This window comes from Colletotrichum jinshuiense, chromosome 8 (assembly GCF_051148585.1).
Source record: "Colletotrichum jinshuiense chromosome 8, complete sequence".
NCBI classification, from domain to species: Eukaryota; Fungi; Ascomycota; class Sordariomycetes; order Glomerellales; family Glomerellaceae; genus Colletotrichum; species Colletotrichum jinshuiense.
The window spans coordinates 3,775,603-3,799,126 of NC_139315.1; the positions used below are offsets into that span (position 1 = coordinate 3,775,603).

Consider the following 23,524-nt stretch of genomic DNA (forward strand, 5'->3'; position numbering starts at 1 on the left):
TACTTCGACACACTGATCACTACTCGAACCCCCCACTAAATGATGTGATCAATTCAGCCAGTTATTTTGTTGCAAGAACGGAGATCCTAGTTTTGCCGACGCAGCTTAACACGGAATGGCATTGTTAACGCTTTGAAGCAAGACTGGGCCAAATTTTAGGCCTTGCTTAGTGATTTATAGTGTTCTTTGCGAAATGCGATAATTGTTAGGAATCAGTTGGGTTACCCGGCCCGAATACTGGCAGACGGGGAGCGGCGGCAGCGGATCTCGGAGATTGTGCCTCGGAGCTCCTACCGGCGATATCTTAACTGCCGGTCTCACTGCCGACAATTTCCTTCTTACTCTCACAAACCAGAACCAGCTTGCCGAAAAAGTTGTGCTATTCGTCGGGCTACTACCTGTGCAAGTATCCCCCGTGACACGGACGGAACCAGTCATTTTCAAAAAGCAGAACCACTGCGACACGACAAATCAACTGGTAATAGACCGTAATCTGAACTTCAGACATAACATTCAGCGTCTTGCAATCTTCATAATGAACCTCTCCGCTGTCAATGTCTCGCACGCTTTCAATCAATGTGTAGGGAAAGAAGTGGGACTTTTGGGCCAACTAGCAGACTGGCTGAGTCGGGGCGGTAGGAAAATACGTCTTGTAGTAGACGTTGTTACCAACGCTCTTAGCAACGCTTGGAGGGGGGTTGAGCGGGCCACCCGGGGTGTTTGCGTTGGGGAAGACAAGGCTAGGCCCGTTGGGGGAGAGAGCACCGGGCGGGCAGCCAAGGATGGTGTTGGTAAAGACCGGGTCGAGCTTAGAGATGGCCCACGCAGTCGCGGCTGCCACCTGCTGCGTGGTGCCGGCGACGAAGAGAGGCACGAAGTTGTTGATGCCCTGGTACACGTCGCAGAGGAGTGCTGTGGCGTTGAGGTTTGTGGTGCCCGGGATGACTGGGTTGCGAAGGTAGATGCTCGTGATGCCCTCCAGCAGAGTCTGCACTATGTTGTAGGGCGTGGCGCGACGGTACCAGTTTTCGGGCCATTTCTCGGGGACGTACTGGAACTCGCCGGTAGCGCTGTCGAACTTGGCTCCGACGATGGAGGAGATGGACTCGTAGTTTGCGACGCCACCAAGTCCGTACGTGCCGTTGCCGAGGAGCTGTACAGCGGGTTAGCTCTACCTCTGCTCCTAAGGGGGGTGAAGGTGAGGTATGAGACTTACATTAGGATAGAAAACGTAGGCTCCAAGTGAGACGATAAATGGCAAGGGGAGGTAGTAGAGATTGGGGTTGTACGTTTGGGAGAACAGGGAAGTTTTCTGGTAGTGTGTGCCCATGTTGGTCAGATCGAACTGCTTGGTCCCGCTCTGGGCAACAATGTTGACGGCTTGCTTGAACAATCGGGATGAGAGGTGGTGGTTATCACCACATCCATTGTAAAAGTCCTCTCGGAGGACGGAAATATCAGTCTGTCAAGCTTCGTTAGATTACGTTCCTTGCCAACATCCAGTTTTGCTTACCTCGATTGTAGAGTGCCTGTTTAAACCACCAACCCCCCCTGGTCCGGATCCGAGGAAGAAAGACTCGGTAGCAATATCTCCACCGGTCAGGACAGCAATAACGCTGAGGACTGTCGACAATTCGATACCCATATTGAAGCCGCGGGAAGATGCCTCGATGGCCTGACCAAGCGTGACGTTTCCATCACGGGGGAGGTATCCATAGTTTGCAAGCAAATTCAAGCCCGGGCAAGGTCCTCTGCTGTCGTTTGGGCCAGGGGCCTGGAACTCGAAGCCCGGCTCTGGTCGCTTATTTGAAGGGTTGAGAGCGCCTTGGGCAATGCCTCCAAGTATGCCGGAAACAGCGTTGGTGAGTAAACCGATGAGATTCGGGAGAAGCTGTGGGTCCGGGTCGGCAACGGGTTCCGGGTTGCGCTTGAGTAGACTCTCAAGTTTCTCTTTTGCGTTTGCCATGGATGGAAAGGCGGCCGCGGAAGCGGCGAGCGTGACCAAAAAGGCGCCCTGGTATTTCATGATGACGTAGTTATGGAGGTGTCCAAGTGAAGAAACAAGAGCTAGCTGAATGTTTGAAAAAGTCACTGCCGATAAGTAGATGAGATTCCACTGCGGACGTGCTCGTGTTCAAATACACCCTAATGATATCAATACACGGCAAATCACTTAATATGCCGAGGTCAACATTTATAACAATTCGACCACGGTCCGGGGATGCCGGTAGTGACAGGGTCTTGCGGGATAGTCCCATTCCGACGGTAGCGCTTCTAGTCCCAGGGATGGCATCATCAACGGCATCAAGGGATAGCGCATACCCTGGACTTAGGCTGAGCAGTTCATGGGCAAAATTCATGGACAAATATATCCCCAGCAAATGCAGCAAAGGTCCTTGCTATGTTGGGTCTTCTCAAGTCACTGATGCACATCGATGGACAGCTAAGTAAATCGGGAGCTGTCCACTGGAAGTCAGCTCGGATAAAACTCCGCATTAGTTGACAAACCTCATTGTCGTCATTGGCGGGTTGCGCTGGGTCCGGGCGAGAACATTCCTTTTCAAGGGATGCTGAACCCCTTCTCTTCGTAATGTTTCACCCTCCCTGCCAAAGCTGGTTCGAGCTTTCGTTTAGTGCGGCTTTCCTCTCCCTTTCTCTCTGGCGGATGCGGCATTCATTGGCGCGGGCTTCCTCTCCCTGTCTATTTGCGATTGTGACAACGTGGGCGTCCGGACTTTTGGGTTAATGGGTTAAAAGCTCCGAGTGGCTACATAGTCACAACCCGACCTCCTTTACTTACTGATATCATGGTCAAGTACGGAGAGGGACAACAGCAACAGCCTTGCAGCTCATAGGGCGCCAGTTGCAGATTAATAATCTTCATGGAAGCCACGTCGTTCGTCCCGGTGCTGGTTGCCATGTAGACATGCCGATCAGAGTTGAGCCAATCCATTCGCAAGCTTTGGTCATTATCGGAACTACTGCTGACGAACTGGTTTTTATAGCAAAGCACCACGGCATCAAAGTCTCTTCATGATTCGACGAAGAGATGGTGTATCTTGAATGGTCGATAGCAGCAGGGTTGCTGCGTGCATCCGAGTCGTGGGCACAAGAGACCTCGGCTTACCGAGAATGCGTTCTACTCGCTTTACCTACCCTTGTCAGTTGCCAGTTCTTGGCTGTTGGTCGTTGGTTGTTGGTGCACGTATTCGGGGCAACGCGATAGACTGAGATCCACCTTTGTGCAGGAACTCGGTGACCGCCTCAGTTGCAGGGTGTCTGTCGTATAGACTGCTCCACTTCCGTATATGGTTCTAGAGCAACAAAGGGGTTTGAAAAGAACAGGACTTTTGTCAAGAGACAGGATATGCATAACCTACCCAGCAGGCTGTGACATATTTCGCAGTTCTGAACCGCCATCCACCCGGCATCTTCACAGCGTCCAAGGCGGCATTGTTTCCACGCAATTCTTGTTCAAGATAAGGTCTTCAAGCCAAGCCTTTATTTAGGCAACTGAATCAACCATGATGCGGGCCGACGGCTCCACGCGTGCTTAGCGAGCGGCACAGTCTCGATCAAATACCAACAAGGACGTGCGCTCTAGGCAACAACATAGCATAAACCATTCGGACTCTCCCCCTTCCCCCCCAATCGCCCCAGCGAAACAGCCAAAGCCATGGAAGCGGACTATCGACGGTTCAGGAACCGTCTGACCCTCTGGACCCCCCGCCCGAGGACGGGACTCGCCGACATGTACTCCTCGCTGCGGCAGAGGCTGAAGGGCTCCTACATCTCGGCCCAGAACATGCACTACGTCACGCGCCCGCGATACAAGTTCTACGCGCTGTTCGCTCTGGCGATCATTCTGCTGTCGGGCTCGCTGGTCTTCGGCATCGCGGCCCTGAACGGCTTCAAACTGCGTCGCGGCGACCGATACATATACTATTGCGACAGACCCTATGTGTCGCCATGGTCTTCGCGGACGGACGATCCATTCGGCTTCCCTCCCAAGATCTGGCAGCCATTACATGACAAGGGACAATCAAATAACGAATCCGCCATTGACCCCAAGACACTCCAAAGCACACTGTCTTTGATCGCCGCGAACCCGGGTTACGCATAGTAAGTAACCCCCGAGTCTCCTTCAATCCCCCAAACCCCATGCGCTCCTTCATTCTCGCCAATCATGATGTTCCACTCGTGATGTAGCATTCATGATACTGTGTAGAATTGCAATACACCCACACCTTTGCAAGAAGGGGGGTATTAAGCAAAAGGTGCCAAGGTGTGCCCTGCGCTGGCACCGAGACCGGAATTGTTAGTCACGAAAACGGAAATCGCTGACGTGCGAACCAAATCAATTTAGTACACTAATCGACAACAAGACCGCCCAGGGGCTCATCGAGCACTCCAGGGGCATATATTTGGCTCGAAGACACTTTTACGAGGATTTGGCAAACGCGGAAATGCAGGCAAACGTTCTCCGCTACCACGTCCTCTCAGAAGAGGGGGGCGTCTACGTCGGCGCCAACGCCACCGGGCTCCGGCCCATCGCCGAGTGGGTGCCGCCCGAATTCCGGCGCGAAGTCCGCGTCGTGGTGGCGCTCGAGCCCGACACCAGGGACGGCGTCCCCTCAGCCGACGGCGGGATCCGCTTCAGCGACTCCGTCATCGCGGTGGCGCCAAGGCATACGCTGATGACAGACATGATCAGCCTCATGTCGTCGCGGACCACGTTCTACGACCCTGAGAGAGGGTATTCCTCGTCCATGAAGTACCCCAATCCGACGGCTCTCGAAATCGCAAACTCGACGGGCGCCCTGGCTTGGAGCGAGGTCGTTATCGACTACTTGCACGCCAGGCTGGGCAACCGGGAGCTCACAATGAAGACCTTCCCCTCGCTGAGGGAGCCCGTGGTGATCCGGGATGTCTTGATTCTGCCAATCGGCGGATTTGAAACGGGTAGGTCGCAGGCGACTGGAGCGGAAGATGGCGGGGATCCGGGGAGTGCCCTGGCTGGGCAACTCTCATTGGATCCTCCGGGAGAGCCCGAGGAGAAGGGGTCCGCGGCGGCACAGGGACATGGCTCTGTAAAGTCTTGGGGAGATTTGCGTTGAGGGAGTGATAATAACTTGCAACTTGATGAGCAATGTTTAAAAGAATACCATGTTGTCATCCCCATTTTGGCCCAACTACCCACTCACTGCTCAGAGACCTCGTACACGTACAGCGTGCTCCGCCCCTCTTCCGGTAGGAAATACAACCTCACCTTCCCGTCCACGAGCGCAACATCCATGGGGTTCTTGGTCAAAAGAACGCCCTTCCCGGCGTCACCACCGGCTCCCCCGACATCCGCCCTCTCCATGAACGGCACCTCCCAGATCGGAACCAGGCTCTCCGCGTCCACGATCGCCAGCCCGCCGACCTCGACCCCGGGCCCCAGCGTCGCGATGCCGGAGCACAGCATCACGGGCCGTCCGCCGTAGTGCCCCAGGGACTTGCAGTCCTGGTAATCGACCCAGTGCGACGGGTTCACGACCTCGGCGTCGGGGGCGTCGAACGCGTCCCCTCGGCCGCCGCCCAGCCTCGCCTGCCCCTCGCCGGACGTCGCCCCGTCCCCCCGCCTCCGCAGATCCCACCGCCGACCCTTCCTCCCGCCCCAGTTCAGCGTCACCAGCGTCCCCGTCTCGACGTCGTGCACGATGCCCCCCTGGTGGTCCTTCACCCGGAAGACCTCCTCCATCTCGAGCCCCTCCGGGTCGATCCTCACCACCGTCCCCGTGGTATTCGGCCGGTACTGCGAGAGCGTGGCCCAGATGTGCCTCCCGTCGTAGTCCAGCCCGCCGTTGTGGTACTGGCCCCGTTCATCAGCGTCATGTCTAGATTCCACACATGCAAACTCGGCAGGGATGAAGGAAAAAGGAGGACAAGGGGGGGTCAAACTCACCTCCAGATCCCCCTCTCTGGAAACAACCCAATCCGCCAACCGCCTGCCCGTCCCGTCGAAGACCACAAAGTGCGCGAACCCCGCCCCGGCGCTGCGGTCCGTCCCGTCAACCCACCGCCCGCCGGGATACCGCTCCGTCGGGACGGTATACTCCCCGGCCGACACCCAGAACCTCTCGCCGTCTCCGTCGTCTCCGTCTTCCCCGCCGTCCCCGCCAGACGAGGCCGCGCGCGGCGCCCCGGCAAGCCTCACAACCCCCTCGGGCTCCCACAGCTCCCCCTCGAACGCGACCTTCTTCACCAGCCTCACCCTCGCCCCCTCCCCGCCGGCACCTCCTCCGGCAGTAGCGCCGAAGCTGGACCGGGACACCCCCATGAGCAGCCTCGCAATCTCCGCCCCGTCCCTCGCGGGGCCGGGCGCGGGGAGCGGCGCCGGCGCGAGCGGCACGCCCGGGTCGGGCCTCGTGATGTTGCGCGCCGCGGCCGTGCCCATCGTCGCTGCGGGCCCCGCGGCGAATAACGCGTTCAGAACCACGGCGGAGATGATTCGCGTCGCCCAGCCTCTCATTCTTCTCCCCCCCCGGAGCAAATTGAGATTTATGACGTGATAAGAGGGGATTTTCCTCTGTATGCAAACCGAATGTGAAAATGTAAAAACGTTTTGAACCGCCAGAGATCGGTGTGCGGTTCGACGATGGTGCAGGAAGGTGTGGAAGGACCTGTTGTGCCGGAGACGCCGGAACGTTCGATCCTCGTCTAATCTGCAACCTGCCCTTGCCTCCCCCGCCCCGGCCCGCATCGTCCGTGTCCCCCCACACGCATTACGCAGGCCGAGACCTCGGCCACCTGCACCACATGCATCGGACGAGGTTGCACAGATCCAACCACGGAATCGAGGCTTGCAGGATGACAGGTTGACCGAGCGCCATTACATGCATTGGCGCAACGGTCGACGGGCCCCGGCTTGGGAGCTTGCCAGGCAACAAATCACAATCTCCGAGTCGGAGTCGAGGAGGCTTGCGGTATTGAACTATTCTATTCATCTTGTTCGATCAAATACTAACAACACTGTGGAATCACTCATCCGGACCATTACCGGTGTTATATACGGTATCAATCATCATACACATGATGCCGGCGGTTCAGGCCAGGCATGCTTTGAGCCCCAACTCCAAAAATTACTCCATCATGTACACTGCCGCACTTTGCTGAGCAGCAGGTGGCGAGAGACGATCTCCTGCCGTCCCTCGTCCGTAGATAAACTGAAACACTGCGGTACGGCTCCATTGCCTTATACCGTCTTGCCGCCGCAATCCGGGATGACGACGCCTGATTTGATCTTCCTGTTGACGTCCATCAGACCCCATTGGTCCTCCCACTCCTTGCCCTTTTCGTTGAATTTGATTTTCCACGGCTCGTCAAAGGCCGAGAACCAAAAGTAATTGGTGCCGTTGGCCAAAGAGCTACACACCCAGTCTTCCAAGAGCTGGTTCAGCTCGTCAATGCCAGCGACCGAGGCGTTGGGACAGACCGTGACGCCGGCAGTGCCGCAGTTCGTGCCGCCCTTGGTGGGCCAACCAACCTCGGCGATGACGTTCTTCTTCTTGTCAGACAAGAAGTACGGGCCGACGTTTGTTTCCCAGAAATTATTCGTCCAAACGGCCGCATCTTTGGCGTTGGCTCCGGAGAAGAAGGGGTGAATGTTGGCCATGATGTAGTCGCTCTTTGCCGCCAGGGACGCCGTCCAGTCGGTGCCCAGATCCGAGGTTGCAACCGGCAAAGTCATCCCCTTGCTAGTCAGGTTGGTTCGCACTTCGGCGAGCAGAGTGCCCAGGGCCGATTCCGTCATCTCCTTTCGGAACAGGATCTCGTTGGCAACAATGATGCCCTCAAAGTACTTGTCGCCATACTCGTCGAGGATATCCCACATCTGGTCCAGCTGTCTCGCATTTGTCGTGTCGTTCGAGTCCTGCCACACTCCCATCCATATCTTGACGGTGTCCTCCATCTTCAGTTGCTGGATCGAGTGGATAAGCATCTGCGTTTGGTTGCAGTCTGTGCCGTACAGCCGGATGGTGTTTGTCAGTTGGCTGAGCACTGCCAAGTCGCGCGTAATGTTGTTCTGCGAGGGGGGGTTGTGGACGCATTCGGGGTATTGGGTGTTGATGGGCGTGTAGTCCATGCCGGGGAATACCTTGTGCAGGGCCTTGTTGTTCATGAGTTCCTTGATCTCGGAGCTGTTGATGTTGAGGTCGCCGTTGGAGTTTTTGTCGTCATCTGCCGACTGCCCCTCTTGCCCGCTACTGCTCTTGGAGTTGTTCCTCGAAACCAACCAGCCGGCGGTGCCACCGGCGATGGCAGCGGCAACGAGGAGGATGACACCGATGATAATGCACCACTTCCACTTTTTCCTCGTCTTGTTCTCGTTCTTCATCCACTCGGATGGCTTCTCGGGCCCATTGAGGTCAATTGCGCTGCCATTCTGGTACCCCGTGGTTGTGCCCTTGACGGGGTCGTAATACCCGCTCCCGTTGGCCATAAGAGCTGCGCCCGCGCCCCCTGCGGCCGCTGCCCCAGCGACGGCAGCACCCTTGTGGCTCCCTTTGCCCGTCCGATCGCTGTTGGATAGGCTGAGCATTGAATTCCGTCCACTCCGGCTCCGGCCGTAATCCAGACCGTCATCGCCATCGTCGGCAATCGAGTTGGGGTCCACAACCCCGAGATATTCCGAATGTCTCTGGTAGTATGGGTTATCGTTATAGTACTCATTGTGACCGTACGGGTGCAAGGACGGCGACAGCCTGGCTGGGTATGCACCAGCCCCACCGAGGGCAGTCAAGCTCGAGTGGGAATCACGGTCAGGAAGGCTGCCTGGGTACGGGCGCGGGGCGCTGCTCATCTCATAGGCGTCCCCTTGCGGCTGGCCGGGAGCTAGCGGTGGTGGTGCGCTGGACTGCTGGAACTGGCCCCGTGATGGGGGCGGCGCCTGGCCAATGTTTCCCATGGCCTCGACTCCGCTCTCCCTCGCGTTGCGCTCGGCGACGGTGTAGGCGATGCCGGCCATACCTCCTGATGCGGTGTCGCTGAAGTTGTCTGCGCCGGGGGTGATGTTTGGGTTCAGGTTGCTTTGCTGGGGAGGTGCGTAGCGGTCGGGGGCCCAGTCGCGATGAGGCGGGACCTGCGGAGGGGCGTCGATGGGGGATACGGCCTGTTGTACGCCGTAGCCAGCAGCAGCTCCGCCGACGGCTCCTACGGCAGCTGGTGGTACACCCTGGCGATCGTTCCTCCGCTCGGCTCGCATGCGACCAAAGGTCGAGTCGGGGTGGGCGTCGGGATACTGTTGCGCTCTAGGATTCTGATCGTGGTGATGGCCCTGGGGGACACCGTTGTAGTGCTGATTATCTTGGTAATACTCTGGAGGGTTGGGCGAGCGAGCATGAGACCGATAAGCTTGGTCAAGAGGTTCGCGCTCGGCATTGCCGTCCTCAAAGTCGTATCGCGGCATGTTTCGGGCGGTGAGTGGAATAACAGGGGACGTATCGCAGCCCTCGTGGGATCAGCGGTCGACTGTGCAACAGCCAAGAGGGCCTTGTCCGACTGAAGGCGGGCGAGTGAAGGCGGACCGGGGCGAGAGAGGGTGAGAAGATGGAGATGGAGACGGGTTAGGTGGCTGCGTGCGTCGAGAGAAGGAATGCGGACACAATTTCAGGTGTCTCGGAGCGACGACTGTTTAATTGTGAGCGCTGTTCTTCGCTGCAAAGTCTGTGTGTTTATGTTTCGTCTGGTCATTCCAGCAAAGGTAGGCCAGGCGTGCAGAGCGAGCGGGACGAGATCGGATGGAGAGGTGATGCCGGAGAGGGCAAAAGCAAAACAAAAACCACTGACCTCCGTGCACCCAGGTCGCCCAGTAACTTTGTTTATGAAGAAGGCGACAGGGCGGACGACGCAAGCTAGTCGCCTCCGCCTATTGCGTGTCTTGGGGGGAATTCAATAAGCGGTACGTCGTACCAGCCAGAATCAGTCAGACAGTCGTCGGGATGCGTGCGCGTTTCCTCGTATGGTTGAGAGCGACCGAAAAAGACAGACAAGGCGGTGGGCAATTGAGGGCGCGAGGCTCGACGATGCGAACACAGATTGGGGGGCAGTGATGTCTTGTCTTGTCTGGTGGCCCCGATTGCGATGAACAGTGTCGAATCCGGTTCGGGGGGGGCTGCAGGAGGGAGGAGAGTCAGACGGAGCCTGGTCAGCAGCTATGGAAAAGGCGCTGAGTGAGAAAGATGAGCGCAAGCCACCAGGCGAGTTTAGGCGCAAAATGATGGGCTGGGTAATTGGGTGTTTCGGCGGCGACAGCGCCAGGGCAGAAATTCGTATTTTAGACCCCGTGCGGCTCCCTTGTCTGGCGTCGTTGCGTTGGCTCGTATTTGGAGCGGTTCCTGGTTGCCGTCGAGACCTGGCTTTTCGAGGGTCGCACACCGAGTGCTGAGGAGTGTGCGGGAGCCGAAGGATTGTCGCGGGGTACTCTCGGAGGGTCTAGTGTGGAAAGACCTCAAGTCTGTCGCAGGTCGAGCAAGAATTTCAACAACGACGTCTGGAGAAGCGACAAAGCCCCGAGAGGGAGAGAGAGAGAGAAACGGGATGATGGGGTAGGTGCGTACGGGCAACGTCGTGTGGTGGTGTCGTGTTGGTGCCGTGTTGGTGCGAGCGAGGCGAGGTGAGGTAGCACGGCACGCACGTTGGAGGATGGGTGGGGGGTGGCTTGGCTCTTGGGGTCTCGGCTCCTTGGACAGATGGGCTCGTCGGTCGGCCGCAGGCTAGAGGGACATTTGGTAGTGGTGGTAGACACGGCGGACAGATGGGGTGAGGGAGGCAGACGCGAGTTGCGGATGCCGATGCCGATTCAGATGCGATGCAGTGCGGCAGATGCAGAGAGGGAACGAGGCCGTGGAGAGGGAGAAGGCCAGGAAGAGGCGAAGTACGCCGCGTGTGTGAGACAAATAGATTGGAGGGACCAGACGGGACGATCAGGAGCAAGGAAGCAAGTGCGGGCGAGAGTTGCGTGCAAGGCGACAAGAAGTGGGAGAAAAGCAGGGAGCAAGCAGGAAGCAGGCATCAGGAAGCTGGAAGGGACGCCCGCTGTTTCCTTTCCCATCATCATTCATCGCGTTCCATGGAAGCAGCAGCACAGCAACTGGTGCGGTCGGGTCGGGTTGGGGGGAGGTCAGGTCAGGCACAACAGGGAAGGCAGGACAGACAAGGGCAGGCACGAACGAAGCAAGTTGCATCCCGCCGGCCACTTCCTCGTGTTCATTGGTCTCTGACATACGAACTATTACTACTACATACATCGGTGTTTTTATTTTTACCACCATACGGAGTACACAATGGGACAATGGGGGAGGGGAAGACGGCACACACCTCTTTCTTTCCTTGCATTCGCTGCCCCTCCCCTTCCCTTCCCCTCCATTGCGGGTACCGCAGTGACCACCAGACAACGGGGAACAACGACAACGGGTGCTTAGCCCAGCCTTGTACCTCCACACCAAGATCTGGGGGAGGAAATACCTGGGCCCGGCCCTGGGGCGTCAGAGTTCCTGCCTGCCCTGTGCTGGTCTGCCGAGAGCCGTCGTGGTGGGCGAGAGTGGGCCGACGCTCCTCACCTTTAAAAAAGGTAAAAGCCCGGCCCGGTATTCGCAGACGGAGAAGAAGTAGGGAGGCACAGAGCCCTGCTGGAGAGCGAACAAGGGAAGGAGCCGGACCGAGAAGAGAGAGAAATATGGTAGGCGGGCAGGAAGAAGGGAACGAGGTCAGGCAGAAGCCCGGCAAGAGTGATGCCACGGTCCGACAAAAACAAGCCAGTACCTTATCCCAGGCAGGTTTGTCCGTAATTCTTTCGTTCCCGGGTGGGAGGAAGGGCACCTCGCACCTCGCTCCTTCTGCACCCGTGCCGTTGCTCTGCAGGCAGCGCAGCGTATGCGATCTGTACCTACCTTGGTACCAAAACATCTGCAAACGTCACTTTCCCTTCCCCAACGGCCAAGGCGCGCCATGGTCTTTGCTTTTAAAATGCCGACATTTCCATGCCACATTGTCTTCTCCAAGGGGCAGGGAGCAAATAAAACATGGTTCACCTCCAAGTGCGGAAGGGGCCAAAGGTGCATGTTGGGGTGCGGCGGTGCAGCAGCAGGGCGAGACACTGCAGAATCCCAATTCCTCCGAAAAGCAGCCGTTGCATCACCATCCCACCATCCCCAGCCTAGCCTGGCTGGCGAGAAGCGAGGAGCTCCGGTGTTTCTGGAACGAGACCCTCTCCTCGTCTTCATGCATATGCCCTGTCTACTGCTCCTCCTCTGTGGCTCCGGTTTTTTTTTTTTTTTTAAATGCTTTTTTCTTCATATTCGTGTTCATACAGTACTTTGTTGGCCTTGCCCTGCCTGCCTGCCACTCATCGGATTGGAGGGTTTCTCTTTCTCGCCATCTACATCTACATCTACATCTCATTGCCCATCCGTGGCTCAATGCGATGCCTGTCGGTCCTGTCTGTCCTGTCTCTATTCGTACACGTATATGTGTATGCATGTGAGACGGAAGTAGCAAAAGTGTTCACTTTCCCCGATGCACTCATTCAATGGGCGGGTGAGACGAGGCGAGCGACGTGCCCGCCCGCTCCGCTGTCCGGGGGGGGAATCGTTTCTTTAGTGGGCTGGCTCTGCCCGATAGTGTGCCTTACTAAGGATAGGCGCGCCCCAGTGGCCTTTTCTGGTGGGCCCGGTGCGCTGGCCGTGGTTGGCCAAGCGACCGCCCGGCGCCTCCCCTCGTCTTTTAAGTGTAACTGCGCCCCAATTCCCACGAAACCGGCCGCTCAGCTCCCAGCTCCCCCCAGCTTCGCAGCTCCATTCTGCACACGACACTGTCCCCATTTGCAGTCCTATCGGCGCATCCGTCGTCGATCACCTGTTGCGCCGCCGCCATTCCTGTTATTTTCTCCTCCTGCTGCTGCTCCTGCTGCTGCTGTCGTGTCCTGTTACTTTTCGCTGGAGGCTGGGCTGGGGTGGGCTAAGTGACTTACTTCACAATACCCCTTCACCCCCCCTCCCATCTATATCGGATATCTACATAGCGTGTGTGCCCGCCTGCAGTGACGGCATCGGCGAACAGATGCCGGGCATGGACGCCGCTCCGACAAGACTCGGGTCGTTGGCGAGGCAGGGCTGCCGCTGCCGCCTCCATCTTTTGATCTGTGCGGCCTCGTCGACAATGCGACGACGAATGGCGGCGATCGATCGTCAGGTCCCCCCCGAGCCGGGCATGTCCCACGAAAAGTCCCGGTCACAGAGCAAGAAACAAAGAAGGAAACCCCCAAGGGAGCATCCTTCCACTAGACCGAAAACAATACAGATAGATACACAATACGGAGTACTGTGACGAAGAACACCACACACGCGTCAAAGTCAGCCAGCCCAACCACCGAAATTGCCCCATGGACGCCGCCCGCCCCTGTCTACCATTGCCCCTATGGGACTTTTTGTTGGCCTCTCTACTGAATTCGCCTGCGCGCAAAACCACCTGATCGGCGCATTCAGGAACTGTCATCCCAACCCTTTTTCCCCTTTCCCATCTCCCATCCTCCCACACACACGCAAAATAACCACTCAGAATCCAAAACACCTCGCAAATAAGAAACCTTGCTAATGCCTGGTCGTCAGGCAACTCCAGGGTCCTCCCCTTCTGCCCCCCCTCCCCCCCGTGCCGCCGTCGTCTGCGAACCCCTTAACCAAAACCACCAAACCTGAAGCACACTGAAGCATGAACCCGCCCTTCTCTCTGCCCCCTTGCAACAGCGCTGGCCCATGTCGGCCGCATGACATCACCAAATTGCTTCAAACAGGATGCTCCCCTCGCCCTCCGTGTCGCACTCTTGTCCAAAACCCCCCAGTCACACGACTCGTGCCTCAAGCTGCTACTTACTACCTAATTACCTGCCCTAGGTATATTGATCGATGTTGCTGCTATCCACCACAGCAATTGGCGACCGTGTTTAATCCCCCCCAAGAATCCCATAAACCAACCAGCCACAGCGCCACGCACCTCCCAGCTGTGCCCTGGCTCGCGTGCTAACGCTCCAGCTCCGACGCCTCACGTGTGTCGGCCGCCAACTCCCGCGGTACCGCCACCACAAAGTCGGCCTCGACGTGGTTAGCTCATGTTGCAGCTGCAGCTGCTACTGCTGGCCCGTTTGCAGCTGGGTTTGCAGCTGGTTCCCGGACCGAGTTTGCCCAATATTCGGTTCGCAAGCACCCGTAAGCACCAACGCGCCCCTCGGCATGAAAACGAAAGGGAAAAAAATGATACTTCCCGCTGGCTCGTATTGGCGAGTCATACGGCAAACTAGAAAAGAAGGTGACGACGAGAAATATTTGCACATTTGCGCCTTGCGAGCTCGCTACCCAGGAATAGACCGGCCCCGGAAAAGAACCAACCTAGGCCCATTCCTGCCTGGCTGCCCACACCTAGGTGTGTCGTCCCAATTGCGCCATTCCCTTTTTTTCCTTTTCCTTTTTAAGCAGAGCTGGTGCAAAACCCACGGCATGCTCTGTCGCATTTAGTGGGGGTGGTTTGGATCCTCAGGGGGGGAACATAACCATAACCAGCTGCTAAACCCGGCCGGGCCTCTTGTGGAGCGGAGCTGGTTGCTTTAAGCCAAATCCAACATGCCGCGACTCCTGGCTTGCGTGAAGACGTGCCCTTGCAGCCAAAATCGTCGGCCTTGGTTGAGCTCCTGAGTAAAAGACGCCTGTGTCGTAGTCCAGGTCAGGTTCTGTTCAAGTTTCCAGGGTTTATGAATTTGCATGATGAGACGCAGCAGAGTTCATTCTCTCGTGCTCTTGCTTAAATATATGCTTATAAAAAGCCTAAATTGTTCGTCTATACGTGACGAAAATAAAAAGACAATGTGAAAACCATCAAGTTGCAACTGGGTTTCTCGGTATATAGCCATCCGTGACCGTTCACTCGCTGCCTCCCTGTCCCGAAGACGTCCGGCGGTAAACGGGCACCCTTAGGGTCCGAGTATGCCTGGACAAAAAATACTGTGCTGTAATACTGCCTCTCGTACATTGGAATACAGCCGCCGACTATGAGATGTAGACGGGGAGCCGGCTGCCACAAAGCTCGCTCTTCGGGAGCTGGACATCCTTCTTATGAAAATCGTGCAACATGAGCCAGCAGATCATCCGGAAAACAAGCGTGCACCATATATCCCCGTGGCCAATGTAGTCTCCGCTCACATCGTGCAAGAGGATCGGTTCGTCATCGTCGTCCGGCGTCCTCACTGTTTCAGTGCTGGGGTTCGTTTGTTGGCTCCCAGAACCGCCCTGGCTTATCTGTTCCTGTCTGCCCGCCGACTCCTGGACACCTTCGATGACCTTTCTCCGTATCACCCGGAAATAAGTCTCCATTAACCTGTCTTGTTTGATCTCCGGGGATGCAGTATTGATGTCGTTGAAAAGCGGAGGGCTCTTCTTGCCTGAGAGCAGATCGTCGCTAAAAGTAGTTTGGGATGCCATATCCGTCTCGTCGTTGAGAAAAGCAAGCACCTCCTGGATGTGGCTCCTCAAAACATCCCGAACGATGGCACGCCTTGCGGGCTCGAAATCGACCTGGTCTTCTGGCACTCGAAAGGGCTCCCATTTACCATTGACATTCCGCGACACGAGTCCGTTTCTCTTCCGCCTCGCCGTCAAAATCTCGTCCATGTCGTCAAGAGCCGCGTGCAAGGCGTTCATGAGCCGCAAACCGGTCCCTTCACCAAGACGGGTTTCGATCAACCTGATGTGCCCTTGAATCGCTTCTCCTACAATGCCGGGGAAATCCTGCTCCTTTTCCTGCTCTTCCTGCAGACTTTGCATTTGGCTGCCGAATGCGCGGAGCAGCTTCGGCAGGGAGAAGTTGTTCGCGTCCCATCGGTAGCGAGTCGGGTTTGGAAGCATGCGGAACGTGCTGTTTTCAATGTGAAGAGTGCGAGCCAGCATCCCAACGATTTCGAACGCAACTATACCCAAGTTGTCAGACATCGAAAATCACTCCACACGTGGTTGAGCGAGGCTTACTGGGAAACAGATGGGTCCTCCGGGCTATCGAGTTCGGGGAGAAGTAGTTGACGGTTTTGGTGTTGCATCCAATCAAGACTAACGTCTCCGCCACGTTGTAGTCGGTAGCAAGGTTGAATACAGACAGGTCTCGGAGTTCGTCCGGGGAGATTAGACGTCGACTGTCAGACGGTGACTGGTAAATTGTCGGGACGAAACCGAAGCAGAGCTCCTTAACCTCTTGGACGGGTATAACCCGATTGCTTCCAAAGTGACTCCAGCTGTGGACCTGAAACGTAAACATAATGCCGAGGTTACTAACGTTTTCCCCCGTCACTGTATAGCCGTTGCCTTCGGCAAGGTATCTGTTGTTGACTCTGTTGAACTCGACCCAATACACGCCAAGCATGGCGAGCAGTTCTATGAGGTGGCACCAGACTGTGGTGGCATAAGGTCTTTTGACGTTAATGGGCATGGTATCCCAGCTTCTAAGCTTCTTCTGTATGGCTACGCTTAACGTGTACTGGTAGCTTACACCCTGGAGCAATATTTCAGTATCATCAATAGTTTTAGCATGAGCAGACCCCTTGGGACCCCTCAGCAGGGCTTCGTTCATTTCAAGATGTTGCTTCTGTTGCCATTCTCTTGATTCTCTTTCCATTTTCTGTAGGGCGGAAAGCAGCGCAAGCCATGAGGCCCGTTCATTGTCCGCTGTATGGACTGCCCGCTTTGCATACTCCCTGTCGGAAAGGTAGTTTGAGGGATGGTCCTGGATGTCTGAACCACTTTCCAACACGCTCCGTTCCGACCCATCAATGAAGATGATAGGTTCGTTCTTCACCGGGCCCTTTTTGTTTGACGGGGGGCACAGGAAGATCACTGGGCTTGCAAATTGGACCTCGAAGCGGAACTCGCTCAACCTAACAACTCGCCTTGTAGATTCGGACCATCTACCAATGACTCTGCTGCTACAATTGGCGTAGCCGCCCCTTGAGGCGTAGTATTTCCGAGCAATCGCGTTCGAGGCCTTGGCTTCCGAGAAGACGTAATGTTGAGCATTCGAGATCTCGGCCGGATAGATAGGAACAGCGATAGCCGAAAGAACTGAGATGTCGGCTAGACTGATGCCAGAAAAGACAGAGGCTGCTTTGGACGTCACGATGGATGCCCCGGACGAAAGGCGGATATCGCCTCCTCCCACCCTTTGGTAGACTCGAGACCGACCCAAGTCGGTTTCGAATTCGGGAGGCGAGATGGAAGATGATGATTGCGGAGGGCCCAGCAACTGGGCTGGTTGTCGATCCGGCTTTATTGTATTGATTGAATAAAAGGACATGTCGTCTGATATTGACGAGGTTGTGTTGAGCCTGGCGACAGATGCGGGGGGCTCGATGACGCTTAGCCCGTCAAATACATCCTCAAGGACCGATAGTCGCCGCACGAGGGCAGGGTTCGCCCAGAGGTTCTGGACCTTTGCAAAAAGCTCGCCTTGGGTTTGACAAGCCTTATGGTCGGAGTCACTGAGACAAGTTATTGGACGAACAAGACGAAGTTATAATGGCCCCCTTGGAGACGCACCACTGCAGAATGTTGAGTAATAACAAGATGGAGCCCTTGAATGACTGCAGTCTGTTAACTATAGCAGACAGCTCCTTCTCCTTCCGAGCCCACTGTATCCGCAATGTAAGCGAAGGGCGCTCGGTCCCAGTTGCATCCAGCGAGGAGACGGAAGCCTCGAGCTCAGAGAAAATAAGAACGCCGTCTGTAAGAACTATGATGAGGTCGTCAATCGGAACCAGCCCCGTGCGCGTTCCCGCCGTGATGTTCAGGTTGTCCAGCAAACCCTGAAAAGCGGACAGGATGATACGAAAGTTGACGACTTCCGAGCGAACCGATGCAGCGGTCATTGGCGTGTCTTTGGCAGCCGACACGTACGGCCCCAGGACTTTGATGACTTGGCCGGCGGCAGCAAGGATGCCGACGATAGCTGACGCTATACTCAAGGGGTCTGCCATGGTAGAAAATAGCGCCGATTAGCCGGACTGCTATGTCGTGGTCGCGGAGTAGGTTTGCTATGAGGGATTTGAGGGCATTAAGAGACCAGGCCGGCCAGGGATTCAAGGGTGGTGATTTGAGTTGCGGAGGTTCCAAAGGAATGGATGCAGAAATCAGGCTGAATCAACCAACATCAGGCTGACTTGGCAAGGCATACATGCTAATGCATTAACTGTGGCTCCAGAAGTCGTCCAATCCAGGCTCGAACTGGTGGGATACCCAGCGCTTACGTGCAGTGCAGTAAGCCCCGCAGCAAGTAGGTAGACTTCGTTCGCAGTGGACACCAGCCTGCTTATCGCGTACACGTCTCGCATCATAGCAGGTCGACATCGACTTAGCCACCCTTTTAGGGCATAGTCAGTTGGGACAAGATTAGCTCAGCCTCCCCAGTCGAGTGCGTCCGGTGCTTCCTTTCGCGCTCCCCTACGTCTGGACAGTGGGGGCAAATACATCACTCATTCAATCAGTATGGATCACTAACTTGCGCTACAATACTATCAAACAAGCATCAGTGGGGACTACAGCTGATCCTCACTTTGATCCCAACAGCCAAGCAGTTACAAGGACATATCGGTCAGCATGTTGAGGTTGTCCGTTCAAAAAAGACTTTGTTAGAGTGATGGAACCGTACCTTAAGAAGTGTCCAATCCAGAACCTTGCTGATAATGAAGTGTCTGAAAACGCTCTTCCGGCCAATGTCTCAGGCCGAAGGTTCATGACAATCAAATGAGCTTCGGTACAGGAAAGCCTCGGCCTGGTGACCTTGCTGTGGTGTTCCCTGGGCAATAGGTTCCGTGCGTTCTGTGGGAGCACAGGAGTGTCAAGGTTTGGACCCGTCACGCTACCACCTCTTTGTTGGGGATGCTGACGACGACGGTTCCATGAACGGGGAGGCTGTGCCTGATGGCTCGCATTAAATGTCGTTCAAGCTGATGCAGAGTTTAGGCCAATGCACAGGGCAATGTGAGTCCACATAGATGAATTCTTTAGTTTCAGCACAAGATCAGATTTTGTTCGACTTTCCAGACTAGTTGATAAAACAAATGCCAATCTCCAGTAGCTAGGGTTGGTACTGTTGAAAGTAAGAGCATGATTTGTAAAGACCCAATTTAAAGACCCTTTGATACGCAATAAGTTCAAGGAGCTTCGTGTCTTGATATATCCCAAGGTCAATGGCCCGCGGAGACTACACCAGCCTATAAATGCAGATTGTGAGGTCTGAGAGGAACACAATCATGGCCGAAAATTGAAATACAGAGGTTTGTCATCGTGGAGCTCGTGCGAGCAGCATTCGTAATGGCGACCCAGGGCTATAATTGACACTAGTTCGAACAGAATACATCAGGGATAGCGAGCCTTACGCGTGATCATTTATGGTTCAATATGCATTGCGCTTTAATCTCCAACTACATGCACAGAGAACCAGATCCTTTATCAGTGTCTGGCGTGTGTATCCTGCGAATGCACAACTTACCCGAAGGCATTCAAGACATCATTTTACCAGGGGTAAGTAAGTCGGCCGTAATCAGCTACCAGGGATAACCAACCGCATTCGGGCACAAAACAAAAATAAAAATAAGGGAAGAAAAAAAAGGAGCAGCAAGCTTAATTCACTGCCAGCCGTCAACCCTCCCCATGACTGTTGACAAGGTGCAGTAACTATCCCGATTGGTGAACAAGTCCATTAACACCAGCAAACGACCCAAGCTCTTACAGTAGTTCTCGTACTGCCCGAGTCATTCAATGCATTAACTTGTTCGAGATATGAACATCGTAAACATGGTCTGGCGTAAGTAATTTGCGGTACAATTGACCGTCCCATCTGCGGTCGTCCAAGAACTTAGACTTGGAAGGGAACGGCCCTTTTAACATGGTCCAGGGTGTCATGCAGGTGGCTGACGTCCAGATTAGGCATGATCCCCACTCTTGCTCCACGACAACGTCCAAGCTTCAATTGTGCCTCTTTTGAGCATCTTGAGAGCCCTCGAACGCTCACATTCACGTGCATCATTCGACTGACACCAGTCCCGTCCATCTTGATTTCAAATCCAGTACTATTAGAAAATTTGTCTTGGCATGACGGCGACTCCACGCCGAAGGGCAGTACCAACGCGCGGCCTTAATGTAATTTGCAAGGAGATACACCATGTCCAGTCTTTGATGCTGACCTCAAGAGTAACTTTTGACGATGCTAGTGACGCAGGCGATGGCAGTGCAATGTTCAATTACCCACCTCGTCATCTATAAAACAGTCAACATGCCGCCTGGCATGGAATCATTCTGTCACCAAGCTTTCATAGTTACCCTCTTGTACATACATACCCAGCAACCGACAGCAACATCATGAAGACCGTACGAGGCAGCATCGCCGCGCTCAGCGTGATGACAGGCGTTCACACAATTTCGGCAGCGGCACAGAACCTGTCGTACGGAGCCGACAACTTCTACGTCAGCAACAGCGTGACGGTTCAGCCGGTCACCTTCCTGAACCAATACCAGATGACTGTCGCCGGCAACCTCTTCATCCGCAACGACCTCAATGGCTCTGTCAACAGCTCTGCCATTGTCGTCGGCCACCCCATGGGCGCTGTTAAGGAGCAGAGCGCGAACCTCTACGCCACGAAGCTGGCCGAGCAGGGTTTCGTCACGCTTTCGATCGACGTGTCGTTCTGGGGCGGCAGCGACGGCGAGCCTCGCAACGCCGTGTCCCCGGACCTCTACGCAGAGACTTTCAGCGCGGCAGTTGACTACCTTGGCTCGCAGAAGCTCGTCGATCGCGAGCGAATCGGCGGCCTCGGGATCTGCGGTAGTGGCTCCTTCGTGATCAGCGCGGCCAAGATCGATCCACGCATCAAAGCTATCGCAACGTCAAGCATGTACGACATGGGCTCTGTCAACCGCAACGGGCTGCGAAAGGCGCAAAGCGTCGAGCAGCGCAAGGCAGTCATTGCCACGGCGGTGCAGCAACGCCAGGTCGAGGTGGACGGTGGCGAGATCCAGTACACCGGCGGCACCCCGCATAGCATCACGGCCAATTCGACTGCGGTCGACATCGAGTTCTTCGACTTCTATCGCACCACCCGCGGCGAGTTTACGCCCGAGGGCTCTTCGCCGAATCTCACGACGCACCCGACGCTCTCGAGCAACACGAGGTTCATGAACTTTTACCCCTTCAACGACATCGACACGATCTCGCCGCGCCCGATGCTGTTCATTTCGGGTGACCAGGCACACTCTCGCGAGTTCAGCGAGGACGCTTATGCGCGTGCGGCCGAGCCGAAGGAGCTCTACTGGGTGCCGGGTGCCGGCCACGTCGACCTCTACGACCGTGTGGCTCTCATCCCATTCGACAAGCTCACTCAGTTCTTCAAGACGAACCTCGTTTAGAAGAGAGGCAGTCTCGGCGCAAACTGAGAGGTCTAACCCCGACATATTACTTTATCCTCGTCAGAGACGCTAAAACTGGCCGTGCTAATTAGCACTTTACAGTGTTCAGTGTTAACAATATGGCATGTTATCTAGCGAGTAGTTAATAGAAAAACCAGCTTGCTACTGTGGTCATGGGTCTCGTTGCAGCCGGTAAATATTACCATATTAAAATGAGATAGCTGAAACCTTACACATGGGCTTTTGAGAGATCACCGAAAATGCGATAATGTTGAATGGGGAAAGGTTCAACATTCACCCAATAGCCCGTATGCTCTAGTGCCATCTGCCTCTATGCCCTAGTGCCATCTGCCTCTATGACGCTAGTCAAGCCATTTGCGGCTTCCGCCCCGCTCTTAGCTAGTTGTCATAGCTCCCAAGCAACAGCTATCCGTCCGCTTCAGGATATGGATGGGTCATGCGCCGGATGCGATACGGGGTCCTGGCAAGAGCCTTTCAGCTGCCGCCCCCTAAAGATACAGCTCGCGAAGCCAGGAGCGATTCACATATGTCTAGATCCAACAAATCACCCGACCAACTGCCCAATTTCGTCGGCGCGCGTGATGGTTGGTCCTGGGCTAGCAGAACGCCCATCAATGGTCTTGAACGAGAGGCTTCTTAACTGAGCTGGAGAGATCTAACCCGAAGCCTTTTTCACATGGCCAGTCGTGGGCGTCGATTCTCATAGCCAGTTGCTTGCAAGGTGGGACCAATAATCGCATCTCGGCCATTTGCTCAGGCGACTCTGTGGGCGGGTAGTAAACTGAGGCAGATTGAAGAAGAGGCGGTTAAAAACCAGCGTCATACCTAGTATCAAGGACTTCATTTCTCTGGGCCCAAAAATTTAATTTGATTCAAATTGAAACATCGAAAACCCTGGCACAGCCTCATTCTTCCTCTGAAAATATAAGCACGTACCTGTTCCGCTCTTCTAGAACATTGCCAGTCGGATTACCTCCTAGGTGACATAGAGACCCGGGTGACTTATCAGTAGTCATCATGGGCTGATGTGGTATAACGTGTGGTCGCCTCTTCCAGGTCCGCCTCGTGTGGATCTGTGGCAATCGCCGCCGACGCCAAACTTCTTGTCGCTGTGATTGGCGTGGGTTACATTGGCACTCACCTTATCGAGGCATTCTCGTGCCAATACATGGCTGGCCTCAAAATTTCAGAATTGCATATCCCTGAACCCGAAACGCTCTACAAAGGCGTCCCACATGCCCGCTTTACAATGAATCCCGAGGACTTGTCCGAGGCGACGCACATTCTCATATCTCTATCCGCTCTACTCCCAGAAAACACCACCATTAACACATCGTTCCTCAAATGCACCTCGTCAAAATAGTGAGGCGTATACACGACCTGGAGCAGCCGTCGTCATAGAGAGCTCTGAGTCTATCGAAACGACACGGCAGCTGCTTGGGACTCTTGCCATAGAAAAGCAGCTCTTCGCTGGCATGTCCCCGGAGGTGAGTACAGACCAGGCATGGCCTGCTCTCCTGTCCGGAGCTGACCCGTCCAGTTTGACAGCGAGTCGACCCTGGAAGAAATGACCCATCGATACGGTCAATTCCGAAGATTGTATCCGGTTTAGATGACATTGTTCCTGGATCACTCAACGCCATAATCTGGTTGCATACACCGGTCTTTGAGAAGGTTGTTCCTGTATCATAGTCAGAGGTAGTAGAGACGACGAGGCTGTACGAAAACTGTCAGCCCATGACATGCACTGCTTATGCAAGCAAAACAGTTGATGCGTGCACGCCGCATTGTTTCAATCATTCCGAAGTGTGTCAGGCTGCCGCGACAAAGCCCTTCGGATCCATGCCATTCAACGCTAGGCGTCAGGGGCCATTGGATTACCGTTAATCTATACTATCTTCTTTCTTACAGCGGATTTCCTTTGCTGCAAGCTGCGACAGAGAAGATGAAGCGTCGTCCGGCCGAGATTGCTCAAGGCGTTTTAGCCTCACTTGGCTACAACAAAGACCCTGGCGGAGCGATGTATAAGA

At 55.3% G+C, this 23,524-nt stretch overlaps 6 protein-coding genes across 6 annotated transcripts; 2 read left to right on the forward strand and 4 right to left on the reverse strand.

The window, feature by feature from the left end:
- Nucleotides 1-610: 610 nt before the first annotated feature.
- EsH8_VIII_001005 (peroxidase family protein) lies at nucleotides 611-2,026 on the reverse strand (the record flags this gene model as incomplete). The annotated part of the gene is made up of 3 exons (XM_083270047.1): nucleotides 611-1,153; nucleotides 1,217-1,462; nucleotides 1,514-2,026. The coding sequence occupies 3 exons, from the start codon at nucleotides 2,024-2,026 to the stop codon at nucleotides 611-613; spliced, it is 1,302 nt and encodes a 433-aa protein (XP_083129815.1).
- Nucleotides 2,027-3,751: 1,725 nt separating this feature from the next.
- EsH8_VIII_001006 (uncharacterized protein) lies at nucleotides 3,752-5,117 on the forward strand (the record flags this gene model as incomplete). The annotated part of the gene is made up of 2 exons (XM_083270048.1): nucleotides 3,752-4,122; nucleotides 4,367-5,117. 2 exons carry the CDS (start codon nucleotides 3,752-3,754, stop codon nucleotides 5,115-5,117), a joined length of 1,122 nt encoding a protein of 373 aa, XP_083129816.1.
- Nucleotides 5,118-5,200: 83 nt separating this feature from the next.
- On the reverse strand, nucleotides 5,201-6,514 carry EsH8_VIII_001007 (uncharacterized protein; the record flags this gene model as incomplete). The annotated part of the gene is made up of 2 exons (XM_083270049.1): nucleotides 5,201-5,854; nucleotides 5,948-6,514. The coding sequence occupies 2 exons, from the start codon at nucleotides 6,512-6,514 to the stop codon at nucleotides 5,201-5,203; spliced, it is 1,221 nt and encodes a 406-aa protein (XP_083129817.1).
- A 723-nt stretch (nucleotides 6,515-7,237) lies between these two features.
- Nucleotides 7,238-9,451, reverse strand: EsH8_VIII_001008 (glycoside hydrolase superfamily; the record flags this gene model as incomplete). Its single annotated transcript, XM_083270050.1, has 1 exon — nucleotides 7,238-9,451. The coding sequence occupies one exon, from the start codon at nucleotides 9,449-9,451 to the stop codon at nucleotides 7,238-7,240; it is 2,214 nt and encodes a 737-aa protein (XP_083129818.1).
- A 5,626-nt stretch (nucleotides 9,452-15,077) lies between these two features.
- Nucleotides 15,078-18,046, reverse strand: EsH8_VIII_001009 (uncharacterized protein; the record flags this gene model as incomplete). Its single annotated transcript, XM_083270051.1, has 3 exons — nucleotides 15,078-15,994; nucleotides 16,053-17,551; nucleotides 17,610-18,046. The coding sequence occupies 3 exons, from the start codon at nucleotides 18,044-18,046 to the stop codon at nucleotides 15,078-15,080; spliced, it is 2,853 nt and encodes a 950-aa protein (XP_083129819.1).
- A 2,383-nt stretch (nucleotides 18,047-20,429) lies between these two features.
- EsH8_VIII_001010 (Alpha/Beta hydrolase protein) lies at nucleotides 20,430-21,473 on the forward strand (the record flags this gene model as incomplete). Its single annotated transcript, XM_083270052.1, has 1 exon — nucleotides 20,430-21,473. One exon carries the CDS (start codon nucleotides 20,430-20,432, stop codon nucleotides 21,471-21,473), a length of 1,044 nt encoding a protein of 347 aa, XP_083129820.1.
- Nucleotides 21,474-23,524: the final 2,051 nt, after the last annotated feature.